The sequence below is a fragment of the Schistocerca serialis genome, chromosome 1 (genome assembly GCF_023864345.2).
Source record: "Schistocerca serialis cubense isolate TAMUIC-IGC-003099 chromosome 1, iqSchSeri2.2, whole genome shotgun sequence".
Classification (NCBI taxonomy): domain Eukaryota; kingdom Metazoa; phylum Arthropoda; class Insecta; order Orthoptera; family Acrididae; genus Schistocerca; species Schistocerca serialis.
The window spans coordinates 174003666-174020775 of NC_064638.1; the positions used below are offsets into that span (position 1 = coordinate 174003666).

Sequence of the window (17110 nt, forward strand, 5' to 3'; positions counted from 1 at the left end):
CCAACAGACAGCAACACGGAAATCAACCAAAAGAATGGGAGAACAAGTAGGCCAAGATAGGATGACTACAGCCCTGGCAGCAGCATCAGCAGCCTCATTTCCTGTCAGACCGAAGTGAGGAGGAAGTCACATGAACATCACGCAGGCTCCCTCAGCAGTGAGCAAGAGGAAGCTTTCCTGGACCCATTGCACTACAGGATTTACTGTGTACAGCACACAGAGGCTCTGAAGAGCACAGAGAGAATCAGAGCATATGACACAGTTAAGAAGCATGTGTCATCAGAGGTACTGGGGGACCTGATAGAGGGTGAAGAGTTTTGCTGTAAAAATCGAGCAGTGTTCTAGAAGCCAGTACTAAAAATAGTTAGTGCCAATAACGAGCGAACACCCGACACCATAGCCAATCATGAAGGTGCTATCACTCAGTTGCGGGCGAAGGTCAAAAAACCTACAGCAGTAGATCAAATCTGGAGTAGTGTCCTTGGGAAGTGAATGAAGTCCAAGATGAACACGGGCCGCCATACGAAGCCAAACTGGTGAAAGGTTCACACCCACTGGGAATATGACAGGTAGCATGAAGTTAAGCTGCTGGAGCAGTAGCCGAAAGTGAACTCCAAGAGGTGACAGAGAAGAAGGGCGCACTCCAAACTGGCGGTCATGGGAGTCATATATCAAGAGGGCATAGGACGGGTGGCTGGGCATGGCAGACACACGGCATGAGTTTCTGCTGAGGAGGACATCATGCTGGTATGACAAGTGGTAGCTCAGTAGCTTCTGCACAGAGACTCTCAAACACGCTAGTGTATAAGGTGCCAGTGACCAAATGTTCTCCACAATGGTGGATTGTGTTAAGACGGCATAAAATGGATGGATGGGCAGAGGAATAAACTAAACACCCACAGTCTAGTTTCGAACAGACAAGGGATCAGTATAAACAGAGGAGGTTGGTCTGATCCCCAAATGCGATTGTATGTACAAATTAGAAAACACTTGCCCACAAGAGAAAGGTATATCTGAATGTGAACATCGTCCAGTTGTTTGTTGAAGATTGGGTTTGGTATGAAGTGAGGGTATGGTCTATCTTCCTCACAGTAAAAACAGCACTGTAGCATTCACGATTCTCAGAGGAGAAGGACATCACCCAAACCTCCTCCACTTGTGTCTGAGGAGGGAAGGTGGGTGGAGCTTGAAATCTCCACAAAATAACAGTCCTACATGTTGGAGATAAGAACAGGGTCAACCGTGACATCATCTGCTACAGTTACACTGGAAATCGGAGAATGGACATTTGTCCCAGAGAGCTGACGGAGATTGTCCCACATGACGGAAGAAGAAGGGAAAGAGTTAAAAGAACTAGTAAATGAAATCCAGCTAGCTTTTTTGCTATCTTGAGGAATGCGATGACACTGTGCTTGCAACTGTTTGTAATGAATACAGTTCGCCATCGTAGGATGACGATTAAAAATGTGGAGAGTATGTCTCCCCACCTGAATCACGCTGCGGCATGCTTCAGTCCACCAGGTGAACAGGACACAGCATGGTAAACAAGAAGTGTGAGGTATGGAACATTCTGCAGCAGTGAGGACAACATTCATAAGGTACCCTACCTGGTCATTACAACTGGGGGAACGTTTTTCGTCAAAAGTTGCCAGTCAGTCTTAGCTGGCAATTGGGTTTACACGCAGGTGTGGTAGGAGCCAGCAAATGGACAGCGCATGGGAAATGGTTGCTCGAGTATGTGTCAGAGAGAACGGACCACTTGAAATGGCACGCACACTGGGCAGTGCACAATGAGACGTCCAAAATGGGAATAGGTGTGTGTGTGTGTGTGTGTGTGTGTGTGTGTGTGTGTGTGTGTGTGTGTGTGTGTGTGGAGTCTGAAAGGAACACAGGTGATCCAGCATTGACAGAGATGAGATTGAGTTGACTGAAAAGGTCAGCCAAAAGGCTGCAAAAAGGGGTGACAGCGAACGACGGAGGGATGTAGATGTTACAAAGTGAAAAGGCGAAGTGAGGAAGGAAAATGCAGACTGGAACAACTCGAAGCCGGGTTTTCAGTGAGATGATGTAGCTATGGACTTCATCCTGGATGAGTCGCATTATCCCCAGTGAGATAGAATGCCATCCTACAGAGGAAGGTCAAAACGGATTGGAAGGGAACGCGAGAGATCAAAGTGATCACAAGAGAACACAATTTTGTTTCTTGGAGGCAGAAAACAACTGGACATTGTGATTCCAAGAGCATCCGTAATTCCTCCATGTTGTATGTAATGCCACAAATGTTCCATTGGAGTCACAAGGGAGAATGTGGAGGAGGGAACAAATGAAGGTAGTCTCCTCAGTGGGCGCTGAGTGCCGCCCTTCAAAGACTCACTACTACAGGGTGCAGTGGCTGGAGGATCCTGTTCCATGAAGTCTACAGAGGCAGCGGCATTCTCCCTCAGCCAGCCCATGGATTCCAGGGCAGACAAAGAGTAGGTGGTATGCACCAGCAAAATGGACGTCGGTTGGCTGGGTGAGGTTTTCAGTCGGCCGGCCGGGTGAGGTTTTCATGTGGCGCACCATTGAAGATGATATTTGACTTGGGTAAGGAGAAGACCAATCATCTTTGTTCGATTCCTTAGGGCCTTTACAGTTGGCTTACACAGACCAACACTTTCGTTGTCTGGAGGAATCTAAAATACCTTTGCAGGGGTATTTCTTTTGTCCTTTCCAGCCTGTCCGTAGTGTAGCCCATGATTTCACCACTGGGGGTGAAGATTTGATGTCTTGATGTGCAGCTGTGGGAGAAGGAGATAGAGATGCTACCGTGATACTGAGCGATTTCAAAACTGCAATACTGGATTGGAGGTCGCAAGCCTGCATGGCCATGTCCTTCATAGAGGAGCAAGAACGTTGTTGTAAGTGCCGGACGGCAAGATGGAGGGCCGCCAACTAGCCTAAAACTTGCAAGCGACTGGGTAGGGTACTTTTCCCTTCACCCGGATCTCCTGAATGACCTGATCATCAAGATACACAGGACACTCGTGGGATGAGGTGGCATGGATGCCATTGCAATTGATACAACCCTCATGAGGATCTCTACCAGAAGTAAAACACCTGGCTGTGTTTCGGCAGGACACATGAGTGTGTTATAATGTTGACACCGGTAGCAATGCATCTGGTTTGAAATGTATGGTCAAACAGTGATGGGTTCACAGCCTGCCTTAATCTTCGCAAATGTGAGAAAAAGTGTGTGTGTAAACACTAAATTCGCATAAACCTTTTTCATTACCCAATGGACTGCAGTGATGCCCTGTTCAGAGAAATAATTTCAGATTTCTCCCTCGGTCAGACCATCAGGCATCCAAATGTATATAACACCACACGAAGAATTCAGTGTATGATGGGCCTCGACATGAACAGAACAGCCATGGAAGAGCAAAGTTGTAAGCAGTTGTTGGGCTTTAAAATCACAATTTGTATCCAGAAGCTAACTCCCATTATGTGAGCAAGACCAGGATTTAACAGGGCATGCAACCGCATCAACACCTTTCTGAATAATAAACAAATTAACTGTAGCACAGAACTGACCTTCTTTGGTAACTGATACCATAAGGAAAGGAGGTGCACCAGAGAGTCTTTGAATCTTTAGCCACATTCCATTTATGTTTAGTAGAGGTAGACTGAGATGATGACTGGCTCATTGTGAAAAAATCCCCCACAATTTCAAGTGTCTCCGAATACGCACTCCTTCCAAATGTGGGCCCCGTCTGCACCTCCCGAACTCCGAAAAGTTGGACCAATTGGCAATTGGGTATGTAACAGCTCAGGCAGTCACCCCTTCCAGGGCGTGGCCTATATCAGGGGGTACGTGCAAACCCTGTCAACCTGGTGCTGGGAATTACGCGTCATCTGCTATGCGTCAAACGCCTGGGCCGGCCATCAGGTGTGCACCAGAGAGGAAGAATGGAGATAAAAACCTGCCTCCTGCATCATCTTGCAACATTTTAAGTTCACTTTGGAAAATATTTCTGCAATGACTTTGATAAATTTAACTGGATTAAAAATTCATTCAAAAATGCTCCTGGACCATCCTGTCAAAACACAGAGGGCCAAGAACAACTTACTGATCTCACTTGAGATACTTCACAGGAGAGTAAATTTAATCAGGTATCTTTGTTGGAGTTTCAGATATATATTTGCAAGGAATTCCTAATGCTGAACCAAAATGCAACAATTTACCTGTGCAAGATTGGCTTTTCAGCTTCAGCAGTTATGAAATCGATCTACCATTCACAGCTGATTGAAAGCAACGAAATTTGGGTGGCTGTTTCTGCTATTACTCCACATCTTGAGAACCTTTCTTCTCAGAAGCAAGCTGTGATGTATCTTTTGCATTTCTTGCTTTTATGTTTTCTTTTTTCTCAAAGGCAAAGAGAAAAGGTGAAGCAGTAGCCCAGCGTAGAGCCTGCGCCTACCATCATGTATTTTTTATTTTCAAATGTTAAAAAAAAAGAAGTTTTTCCTGTTCCTCGGTAAGAGGAAGGACTTGCTCTCTGTTAATGAATGAAGGCAGACACACGTTATTTTAGAGCGTAATCGGTGGTAGCCATTTTGGTTGAGAGGATGAGTGAAAAGTTTATTTTTTTTAAATAATATAGCATTATTTCACCAGTGGAGTTGCATGACTCATTATCCCAAGTAGTACTGTAATATATAAAAATCCATGAAGCCCACCTGTGTACTTTGGAGTTATCACGATGATCTGATTACAATATCATGGACACGGTCAAGATTTTGTAGGGTACACGATGACTGGACGTAGTATTATTAACTAGTAACCATAAATCTACAACAAGGGCAAGCCAATTTCGCCTAAGTAGAACCAATATGAAAAGATTCTTTACACATTTACAGGCATAGCCCAGCTTATTGTGCTTGTATGAATGCCGAAAAATTAATCTCATTATTTCCATGTATCTAAACATTTATTATTATTATTATTTATTATATTATAAAGTGGTGACAAGTAACAGGTACGGTATGTAGTGGGCAAAACTGTGAGTACTAGTATTGTTAAGACAATGAATATACATGTATGTTAATAATTTCTTTATGTTTCATGTACTCTGATGACATGATGGAGACGATGATGTAACACTGGAAAAATACTAACTGAAAGGAAAAGAAATAATAAATAAATTAGAAGGAAGAAGACAACAATACCAAGAGTGGACAACTAAAAGTACAATAGAGGGAAGTACCAGTTACACAACAACAATAAGGTAGGACCGTGCAATGCATGTAGAAACTGTGTTCCTAGTTGACCTATTAGAAAATCCAAGACCCTATTTCCTCAAATCCAGAACCTAAAGCTTCATAGGTTAACACAACTGCAATCAAGTAGAGAGAATGACATTTCTTTATCAGTATGAAAAGCATATTGAGTGAACAACAACTGAGATTACAATTACATATAGCTGTATATGCATTCTGTTGTGCGTGAAATAGCACGGAAGTAAACTGCTGAGGTGTAAAGATTTCTATAATGGATGGACAAAACAATAAGGATATGTCATTTCAAAACCAAGATGCCAATGTAGTAGACTTGAATTTGCAAAATGTAACGACGAGTGTTTTGTAACCATCAAGCGGTGATTATTTGGATGCTGGGCATGACGTGCCATTGTTGCATTGGACGCCCGTGAATACAGTACATTTCATTACAAGTAATACGTTGATTACAGTAGACGAAATTAATGACACCTCGAGGCAAAGGAATATTTTAAATGAAAGTAAGTATGCATAGTACAGATGCAGATGCTGACAGGCATAGGCCAGAAGTGACAAGGGAAGACATGCAAGCCTTACTTCGATTCTTAGCTTCTATGTGTAGTTGTGAAGATAAAAATGAGCAGGAGGTTGGTTCTGCAAGACGAGAAAAGAAAATGCAAATATTCAGAATAAATGAAAGATACCTTCTAATTTAAATATTAGTGTATAAGATTGTGCCTGTCATGAAGTCCATATATGAAATTTGAAAGTGAATTGTACATTTATTTGTCAACTTTATTACTGTCTATGTCTATGTAAAATGTATGTATTACTGTCAATTTTATGCAAAATTTTTTTCTTGAAGCGAAACCATTAACGTATGTATGTGAAGCGAAACGCAACGGATGAGTAAAACATTCACATGTGTATAGTGATATAAAAATAGTAAGTCCTGCTAATAGTGAAAATAATGGCTGAGCCGTGATAAGAGCAAACGCCACAGCCTAGCAAAGTGAATACAGTGAGTGCAATGTGTATGCGATGGAGAAAGCAAAGGAAATCCGTATAACCACTTACCGATGTGTGAGTACCACAGAGCTACAATGCACAACGGAAGACAATGCCAAATCCTGCAGTGTGGCCCTTACCTTCAATTTCACTGGCAGAAAACTTCGTCCAGGTGCGAGAGGAGGTATCGGTGTATTGCAAGTTGAGCACTGGAGCTGAATCCGTTGTATTCAGTCTCCAGACTGGAGGGCATAAACAACGACTTCATAAGCCTGGAACGACATTACAATGGATTTGCGGGCAGAGCTACTACTCACGTGGCACTTGCGTTACTGTGACGGGTGCGTTAAATAATGAGCTGCTGCTGGCGATAATACAGCAAACAATGAGATAGCATGTGCCAATAGGACACCTTCTCAGAATTGCCAATGAACCCAAAGCAAATGAGAAAAAAAAAAAAAAAAACAATTTTTAAAACAGGGTGGAAGAGCAATTTAAGAAATTTAAATCTTTCCCCTGTTCACACCATACAGCTTAACAAATGTAAGGATAAATAACAAACTAAGATGGTAGCAAAATATGGATGTGCAATTATGTAATATAAATACAGGGTGTACATAAAGTCTGGGAACACTTTCAATTATTAATTGTGCAAGAACCAAACATTGTACAGATATCACATATATGACATTTTGAAGAGAAACCCTGAAAGTTTCTTTTTTTTATGTATACCGCCACAGTGTAGTTTGGTGATTTGCTGACAGTCAGCGCTAGTCGCAAACGTGGTGAGTTCAGGTGTGGAGCGACCTTTCTGTACGTTGGAGTTTGACTTCCTTGACTTGAGTTTGAGTTCCTACTTGGACATGTTGCAGCAATGGCTGATGCCTCAAAAGCAATCAGACTCTCTGTTCATCTTACAGCAGGATGGGGCTTCACCCCAGTTTCATCGGGAAGTTCGTGGGTACCTGAACATGGAGCTGCCGCATCGATGGATCGGCCGTGCTACGGAAGGGCACAGCTGTTTCACGAAATGGCCTATCCCGATCACCAGATCTCACTCCATGTGACTTTTTTCTGTGGGGACACATTAAAGATCTGGTGTATGTACTGCCTCCACCACATGATGTAGCAGAGCTCCGGGAGAGAATATGGGAAGCGAATACCACAGTCGACAATGCAATGCTGGGATGGGTATCCCAAGAACTCAATTACCGTATTGAGGTCTGCTGGGTCACTCATGGTTTGCCTATAGAATATTTGTAAATAAACTTTCCGAGTTTCTCTTCAAAATGCAATATGTATGACATCTGTACAATGTTTAGTTCTTATGCAATAAATAATTGAAAGTGTTCCCGGACTTTATGTACACGTACGAGCGTATTTATGTGTATGAATTTCCAATGGACAAAGAAATGGAGCTTTGTAAATATAATTGTAGTAACATAAGGGTATTAAAACTCGATTGACTTGCACCAAGTGACTGAACTATGAGCCTCAACGTAAATAAGGCTACTGTATACTGTCTCCCTAAATAAAGAGATTTATTTCCAACAGTATACAGTGATGTACCTTCTGCATTTCTTGCTTTTATGTTTTCATTTTGGTTGGTTGGTTGTTTGGGGGGAAGAGACCAAACAGCGAGGTCATCGGTCTCATCGGATTAGGGAAGGATGGGAAAGGAAATCGGCCGTGCCCTTTCAAAGGAACTATCCCAGCATTTGCCTGGAACGATTTAGGGAAATCAGGGAAAACCTAAATCAGGATGGCCAGACGCGGGATTGAACCGTCGTCCTTCCGAATGCGAGTCCAGTGTGCTAACCACTCCGCCACCTCGCTCGGTGTTTTCATTTTCTTCAAAGGCAAAGAGGAAAGGTGAAGCAGTAGCCCAGCATAGAGCCTGTTCCTACCCTCATGTATTTTTGATTTTCAAATGTAAAATAAGATGTTTTTCCTGTTCCTTGGTAAGAGGAAGGACTTGCTCTCTGTTACTGCGGAGTTATTACGAAGATCCAATTACAATATCATGGACAACGGTCAAGATTTTGTAGGTGGATACGGCAACTGGACATAGTATTACTAATTGGTAAGCGTAAATCTACAAGAGAAATACCTATGTAGAGCAGTTGCATATGACTGCTAAGTAAGGAGCTATTGTATCAACATACTCTGAAAGGAACCTAAATGGTATACAATCTAGACTGGAGTACTTGTCTTTATTAACTGATTTACACTTCTTTGCTATCCGCGGCTGTATACTTCTAAGTTACTCGTCTTGACACTGTTCTTGATTCAAATTCTGGAACATTTACTTCGTGTTCCATGGTGAAGGACTTTCACAAAACCATGTTTAGTAACTCCGCTTTTGTGGCACTGTTCAGTAACTCTGCTTTAATGGCACTATCACTGCTAACATTATCATTGCTATCACACAGTGAAGGTATTGTTTGTGTCTTTCCACTGCTGTACTTTCCATACTACCAGAATCTCTTTAGATATTCTGCCAGATTGCGAAACAACGTTCGCATTGAAGTCCACACTAAATTTGAGCTTTGGTAAAACATCGCGTCTTGCAAATTCAGAAATGCAGTTTGCAATATCTGCAAGAATACCAGCCACATATCCACCATCTGTCTGTGGAGATTCACTGCCAAGAAGGCATTCAAACTCATGGACCAAAAACCCACACAATGAAGCAAATGAAGTTGCACTGGCTGAAGAAACCTGCAATAACGAAATCAGTAGCAGTGAAGATGCACGTAAAATCTACGAACCACTGTAAAGCAAAGGCTGCACACTGAAATTCCTGCTGGATACTGGTGCAACATGCCCACTAATAAACCTGGATGCTTGTGAATTTCTTGGATCTCCAGAATACTTCAATTCAAATTCAACACTGAAAACATTCAATGGAGGCCAGATTAACATATAGACAAAAATGATGATAGTGGTCAAATACTATGGAACTCCAAAAAGTTATATTAACAATTGTCAAATCACAGAGGACAGCCAATCTGTTACACATGAATTGGTTAAATGTTTTCAGTTTAAATATTAGCAAAAAATAGCTTTAAAGAAGCCAAGAAGAAATTTGCCATGATCATGAAGCTCTTTTCCAGCCTGGCTTAAGCACTTGCAAAACTTACAAAGCAGTCCTGCAATTGAAGGCAAGGGCCACACTCAATTTTTTCAAGCCCAGACCAGTATCATTTGCCATGATAGATAAAGTCCAAGATGAAATTTAGAGACTGATCAAAGAACGAAATTGGAAGTGAGTGAAGACCAGTCAATGGGCACATCAACTGTGACGGTACATAAAGCCAAATGGATCAATGAGAATTGGTGGAGATTTGACAAGTGTTGCCACACGTTTCCCCAAGTGAAAATCCCTGATTTTAGAAAGTTTTAGCATTTTTCCCTGACAAATTTTGAAATCTCAAGGGTAAATTAACAAGCTGTCTTTGCAGCTACAGCACCAGAAACAATAGTGCAAAAAAAGAAATATCTAAAAAAAACTTGCAAGCATATGGTGTTTCCTCATGTGAGGAAAAATATTAAGTGCTAACATCAACACGACTTTTGTATTGAACTGCTTTTAGATGGAGAAAGCAAACCAAATGGTATATGTGTTTCATTAAGACCAATGATGTTATTTTATTTCAATAAAACGAAACACATTTGGTGACAAAAACACTCATTGCCTTGGAGTCGCAAAACAGATTTAAAATACCTTCACTGATTTCAGAAATAAACTCAGAAAAAAGTAGGCCTCCTGAAAGAAGTCTGTAAGGCGGGCAAGAATTGTGTAAATCAACACTGTAGGTGACCACCTATAAAATGTTGGTTCTACTATGTTCATTATTTTCGGCTATTACTCACTGTGTTATATCTATTATTTTATATATATTGTGTGATTTTTCTTTCAAGAAACATATGAGTACATAGTGTGCAAATCACCAGTGACTGACACATTCTTTCTCTCCTTATTGTCCATACTTATGTATACACTACTTTTGAAGTGCCAAAATGTATTAGAACAAATAAAATGTCTATAAAATGCCACACTATACAATGTTCTTGCAGTAAGACAGTGTCAATTCCTGAGATCGATCACCCATGGCCTGCTGAGGAGCACCACAGACATGAGTCCATGGATAAATCTTGAAAATCCGCTGCATTATACCACACACAAACAGACCCGGCCTGCGGACATATCAGTGAGACTAGATTCGACGGACAGGGCCTTCACATTAGTGGGAACCAAATGGCTTCAGATCGGCAAACCCAATCCATTACAGATACCCTCAGAAACTGCCTGTGGTTTTGGCCCATCACGGAAATCCAACCATGTGGCCAGCTATTCACGAGGCACAGATAGCATGTTGATGAAATGAGACCATGGTGATCAATCCATGCAACAGACAAGTTGTTCATATAGTGGGGACACTGAGTCACAGATAGACACAACAAAAAGACTGTCACAAATAAAGCTTTCAGCCAGTAAGGCCTTCGTCAGAAATAGACACCAGACACAGACACGCACGTGGGCATGGGTGTGCACACACCTACACGCGCGCGCGCGCACACACACACACACACACACACACACACACACACACACACACACACACACACACACTCACACACACACAACACACACATAACTAACATACACGGCTGCAGTCGTGTGAGTGAGTGTGTGTGTGTGTGTGTGTGTGTGTGTGTGTGTGTGTGAGAGATCGCGCGCGCGCGCGCGCGTGTCGTCTATTTTTGACGAAGGCCTTAACTGGCCGAAAGCTTTATTAGTGACAGTCTTTTTATTGTGCCTTTCTGCAACTAAGCATCTCCACTATAATGGTGAGTAGCAACTTTTCTTTTCATAATACTGTTATATTCCATTGTTAGATAAGTGGTTCAAATACTTGGAGAATCAATAATAATGAGAATAGGTAGCAACTCCCTGCAAAGAAGATTGCTGAGCTGCAGACAGCCACGTAGAAAAGACAATCACACTCTCACAAGTAAACTTTCAGCCATAGCTTTTGTCAGAAAACAATAGCTCACACACATTCAAACAATCATTCAGACGCAATTCATGCACACGACTGCCACTGCCGTCTCTAGTTGCTGCGTCTACTGTCTCTGACAATCAGACCCAAACAAACCACTCCTCATGCCTCCCTGCCTCTCATCAGCAGCTGCTAGGCAAGTGACAAGAAGTGGTGGCAGCACTGACTGAAAGCTGAGGGGAGTGGTAGGAAGGGGGAAGCTGTAGTAACATGGGGAATAGGGAGCAGCGACCGTACTCACACACACCCAGCCAGCGACAATACATGACACCTCAGTAAACAAACCATTTCATCTACTGAGACAAAAACGAGATTTTTCCAGTGTTTTTTTCAAATTTGCCTGAAGTGTTTGAAATTCCCTGATTTCCAGGACCCGTGGAAACCCTGTTTGAAAGTGACGCAATTCCCCAGCTGGAAATATATCAGTAGCTGATTCCAAGTCATGAGCAGTTCTTTCAGAAATCAGAAATGGCAAATCTTTTAGAAAAATAAGATTTCTCGGAAATAGAGAAAAGTGCAAGAAGATTGTTGTCAATGCTAGACCTGGAATGTTTGGATACAGAAGTTACTATTTGGTTTAACAAGTGCTCCTGCAAAATAGTAGCAATTTGTGGAACAAATCATTAGTACCATATCTGGATATGTCAATTACTCGAACAATATAATTGTCACAGGCACAACTAAGGATGATCACATGAAGAATTTGGCCAAGTTTTTCACACAATTGGAAGAAAATGGCCTCCGGTGGATTAGAAAGAAATGTGAATGAATACCTGGGCCACATCACTGGTGTAGGTGGGATCCAACAATCCGAAACAAGTATAAAAACAATAAAAAGCTGTCTTGTTAAAAGAATATTCATCATTCAAAGAATATCCAGTAATTCACTGGAAAAGTAAATCACTACAACAAATTTTTCGAGGGATTTGCTGAAATCGCTGAACCACTGAATCAAATTACAATGGAAAATGCACTGTTCAAATGTCCAAGCAGCAAGAAGCAGCAGAAATTATGAAACTCGAGAAGGAAATTATCAAGGAAACTAAACTGGTGCACTTTGCTGCAACTCAAACTGCAGTACTACCCACTGATGAATCATCGTATGGAAACAGAGCACTAATGTCTCGCAAATATTAAGATGCATCAGAAAAACTCCTTTGGATTACTGTCTCTTAAAAGGCGAGTTGTAGCAGTTTAACTGCTGTAAATGATTTTTTTTTTTATATTTTAATTTTAATTGGATGTTTCAAAAGTTCCCATTTTTATGTGTCACCCAGTATTTGACATAAGTTTACAACTTCAGAAACCACAATAAAGGCACTCGACAATATCTTTGCCATAGGACCCTAGTTTCTAACAATGGTACACAGTTTGTATAAAAGGATTTCAGAGATTTATGTGGTAGAATGGCACAGAACACCTGACTATACCTCCATTTCATACAGCTTCAAATGGTGAAGCAGAAAGATATGTCAAGACTTTCAAAGACACAATGAAAAATGCTAAATGGGAAGGAGAGAAGCAAGACGCCATAGAGAAAGTACCAACTACTCACCACACAAAACCAAAGAAAGGGACAATAAAACATTCTTTTGATTGCATTAAAAGGTTTCAACTGCAGTGTAACAATTAAATTTTAAATGTTAGTAATGGAAGAATTTATAAAAACTCAAATACAGAAAATTAATTATGCCATACATTACAAACTGTTTTATGAAACCGTTGTCCTAGAGTTTGCTTTCTTATGAGCAGGTGCCCCAGTCAGCACTCACATTTACAGAAAAATATTACCATGTGCATTTCATATGGTGTGGCCAAATTTGAACTCTACTGCAATAAATTTACCTACAACAGCCAAAAATTAAAAATATCATTTCTTTTTGTGAGTTTGATTTCACTTTTGATGGGGCGTCCCTTTAATGTATTTTTTATCTCTGGGACATCTGACTGACACACAGTCTTTTATTCTATCATATATCATTTTAAAATAACTACCGTTAATTGGAAGCCTTCTTTATCTTGTGTTTAAAAAAAATTCATGCAACATATGCTGTTATAACTTGATTACAGCCTGTCCAACACTTAGTAACAATTTCCATCTTGGTTACGTGCCCGATGGCCACTCAGTGGCTCCACCACATGCCAAGTTGTTATCTTTATTCGACACATTGTAGCATCTTATTGATTTTGATCATACTAGTGTCCCAGAAAGGAACAATGATTCACTGAGGCACTTCATAGTAAGTAGTCACATGAAAATGGCACAATAGGCCATCAGCATGGCTAAAGTGCAGTTACGATGTACGTGTCTCTTCCGTTTCAAGCTGCAATTGGTAATTGGGTGATGGGAGTGAGTGACTGCACTTGTTTTCGATATGAGGAGCAAGATGAAAACTGCTTTGATGACAGACTGCCCCGGGGTGAAGCCCGAGGCCAAGGTTGGGTTGGAATGTGACAATTTGGTTGCAAGTTGGCGAAGCCAACGAATGTGAATGGAAGAAAACTAGATGAGCGGACAGGCTGACCTACAGCAAAGCCGAGGTTAGGTTGGAATGTGACAACTGCACCCAGCATTCATTGTGTTCACTTCTCATCATCATTCTTTGTGCAGTCCACAACTGCAGCATGCAAAACACCATAACTGCACTTTGACTTCTACCACAATTGTGAAATATATCAAATAACAAAAAGTTCTGTTATATATGCATACATCAACAATCTTCAACAGGGATAGCTCACTCCACAAATAGAAACCACTAACTGCTCAGATATGCTGAAATCTGCAATGTTTTATGATTTAATCTAGCTGTGTTTCTGAATCATCGCATGAACTCTAAGAATGAGAAAACACCTCAGTAGCACCAAGAATGTCATCTAAACACTGTATTGATTTTCAATACTTTCTTTCTGAGTGAATGGGAATAATAACAACATAAATGAAATTGACAACACTGACTATCAACTGATTTTTTTGCGAAAACACTATAAATTTCTTACGGGAAAAATAAATTACAAGACCATGAAAAAAGAATTACCATATATTTTAATTTGTGAAGTAATCACTTACAAAAATATGCGCACACATCCCTTTTCATAATATTTGCCATGAGGAATGGCTAGTACAGAAGCATAAGTCTCACTTACCTTTTGTTGATGCTTATCATTTAGACATTCAACAAAACTTTTGTACACCTTACCTATGTTTATTCCACTTATAACACAAGCTCTTTCCATCATAAACACTGCCTCCATTGACATATTTTTTCTTGGAAGAGGACACAGCCATTTTCCAAAATTCCCACGGAGCAAATTTGTTACTTGATGCTTTAGATCCTAAAAGTGATGATGAACATATTTCAGTATCTTTCAAAGACACTATGAAAAATGCTAAATGGGAAGGAGAGAAGCAAGACAAACTAGAGAAAGTACCAACTACTCACCGCACAACACCAAAGAAAGGGACAACAAAACATTCTTTTGATTGCATTAAAAGGTTTCAATTGCAGCGTAACAATTAAATTTTAAATATTAGTAATGGAAGAATTTATAAAAACTCAAATACAGAAAATTAATTATGCCATACATTACAAACTGTTTTATGAAACCGTTCACAATTATAAAATCACTGTTTGTATGGGTGTTACAAATGAAAATAACGAGATTTTCAATTCGTCTTTTATAAGTTTGGCTCGCACAGTACCTGGGTTTAACATCATTTTTCAGATTACTGAGATGCAAAAAGAAGCAGAGAGAAGCAGCTATTTCGAACAGGTCTATAAACAATTGGGATTTGTAAATAATGTGATACTGTGCTGAAAGAGCAATGGCATCATAAACATAGCAGAGACACACACCTCAAGTAACAACCAACAGAATACATCACAAACAACAACAAAAAGTAGCAAAATAAAATTCAATGAACTAACAGTCCACATTGTTGTAACCGCGACCAGAACAGTCACGGGCATGCTATGAACAAAAGTATGGCGGGATCAAACGGGAGTGGCCCGCGAATAAACAAAACGACCGAATGGGAAAGGATGAACACACATAACGACAGATGACCGAGCAAGACACCAAGAACAACAACACCCAAGAAGCAACGGGATCACAAGCGAAAAACTCACGAAATCAACACTGTCCACTCATACACGGAAATAAACAAAGTAAACGTGATGTCTGTAAGCAAGATATCGAGAGACTCACGCGAATATCAGATTGCCTCGCTGAGTGAGAGGCAGGCGCTTAAATACATGATAGGGTACATCGCTATTGACTGCTGGGAGCATTTTCTCCACAGTGGCGCCCTCACATTATATGTGGACCAGGAGCGTGTGCAGCCACGGCTGCAGAGAACTCTAGTGGTAATCGAGGTCCAAGCAGTCTGGCGTGGATTCAAAACCCGTGGCACTCGGTACCAGATCCCTCCCCCCTGAAACTTGCATGTAGGGGCGGAAACGCCCCAGACGGTGCCACGGCGGTTGGCAGATGGGAGAAGACCCGGGCTCGTCAACCGCCATTAGCGGGGAGAAAGAGACGTCTGAGGTGTCCATGACGACCAACACAGAGGCCATGGCGGCAGAGGGAGCTGCCAACCCAGCAGGGAGGCAGCAACTGGGGGCAGTGACGGCGACTTGAGGACCGCGTCTGTACCCGAAGGAGATAGCAGAGGAAGAGGCATCAGCGGAAGTGTCGCGGGCGGGAGGGGGGGGGGGGGGGGGGGGGGGGTACGCGGGCAGATCTGGTTAGGTTATGATAGTGGCGCTCCAACCCTTTCACCGTCTGCCCTGACATCACAAGCCGCCCATGGGCTGCGACAACATGGCAGCGTCCAACATGCATTGCTCACAGACATGCAGGCCCACACGGCCGCACTGGGGGCATAACACTGAGAGGGCCGGGAGTGGGGGCGGGATGGGGACAGCATCAGCAAATGGGGCAGGGTCTGCAGCTTTCGCCCATGGAGGAGCTCCGCCGGACTACGTCCGTCAATTGGCATGGTGCAATAGGTGCTCAAGAACAGGGTGTGGGCCAACATGGTTGGAGATGTTTCAACCACCTTCATCAACTGCTGTTTAAATGTGCGCACAAGCCTCTCTGCCGCGCCATTGGAGAAAGGATGGAAAGGCGGGCTATGGATATGTTTGATACCGTTGGCCTGAAAGAAGTCGTAGAAGGAGGATGCCGTGAATTGGGGGCCATTATCAGAGACCAATGTGTGAGGCAGGCCCTCAATGGTGAGAACCTGAGCCAGGGCCATGAATGTGGCCTCCATGGCGGACGCCATGCGGACGGCATATGGGTATTTGGAGTAGGCATCAATGATAAGTAACCACATGGACCCCAAAAATGGGCCCGCAAAATCGAGACGGATGTGATCCCAGGGATGGCGAAGCACAGGCCAGGATGCAAATGACTGAGGGGGCTTGCCTGGTGATGTGCACACACAGTGCACCTGTGAACCAGGCGGTCAATACCACCATCAATGCTGTGGCAATACAAGTGCCGGACAGCCAAAACTTTCATGCGGGACATACCTCAGTGCCTGCGGTGTAACAAACTGAGCACTTGATGCCGCAAATCTGGAGGAATGACCACCCGATGGGCATCCGACTCTGTGGCCAACAGAAGGACATCATCGACCACAGAGAGCCTGTGGGACAGGTGATACCACGGGCTGAAGTCGGTCTGCATCCAATGAGTAACATAGAAGGCCACCCATGGACCATGTAGCGAAGAACCTGTGGCAAGATAGGGTCTCGGCGTGTAGCCGTGGAAAT

The 17110-nt window shown here is 42.3% G+C and overlaps 1 protein-coding gene across 2 annotated transcripts in view; it reads right to left on the minus strand.

Annotated features, from left to right (window-relative positions):
* Positions 1 to 17110, minus strand: part of LOC126465022 (uncharacterized) — a 142256-nt gene that overhangs the window by 114868 nt on the left and 10278 nt on the right. For both annotated transcript variants that reach the window (XM_050096275.1, XM_050096277.1), the window contains one exon: positions 14528 to 14663. In XM_050096275.1, the coding sequence (XP_049952232.1) occupies positions 14528 to 14663 (136 nt within the window). The remainder of the gene's footprint in view (positions 1 to 14527; positions 14664 to 17110) is intronic.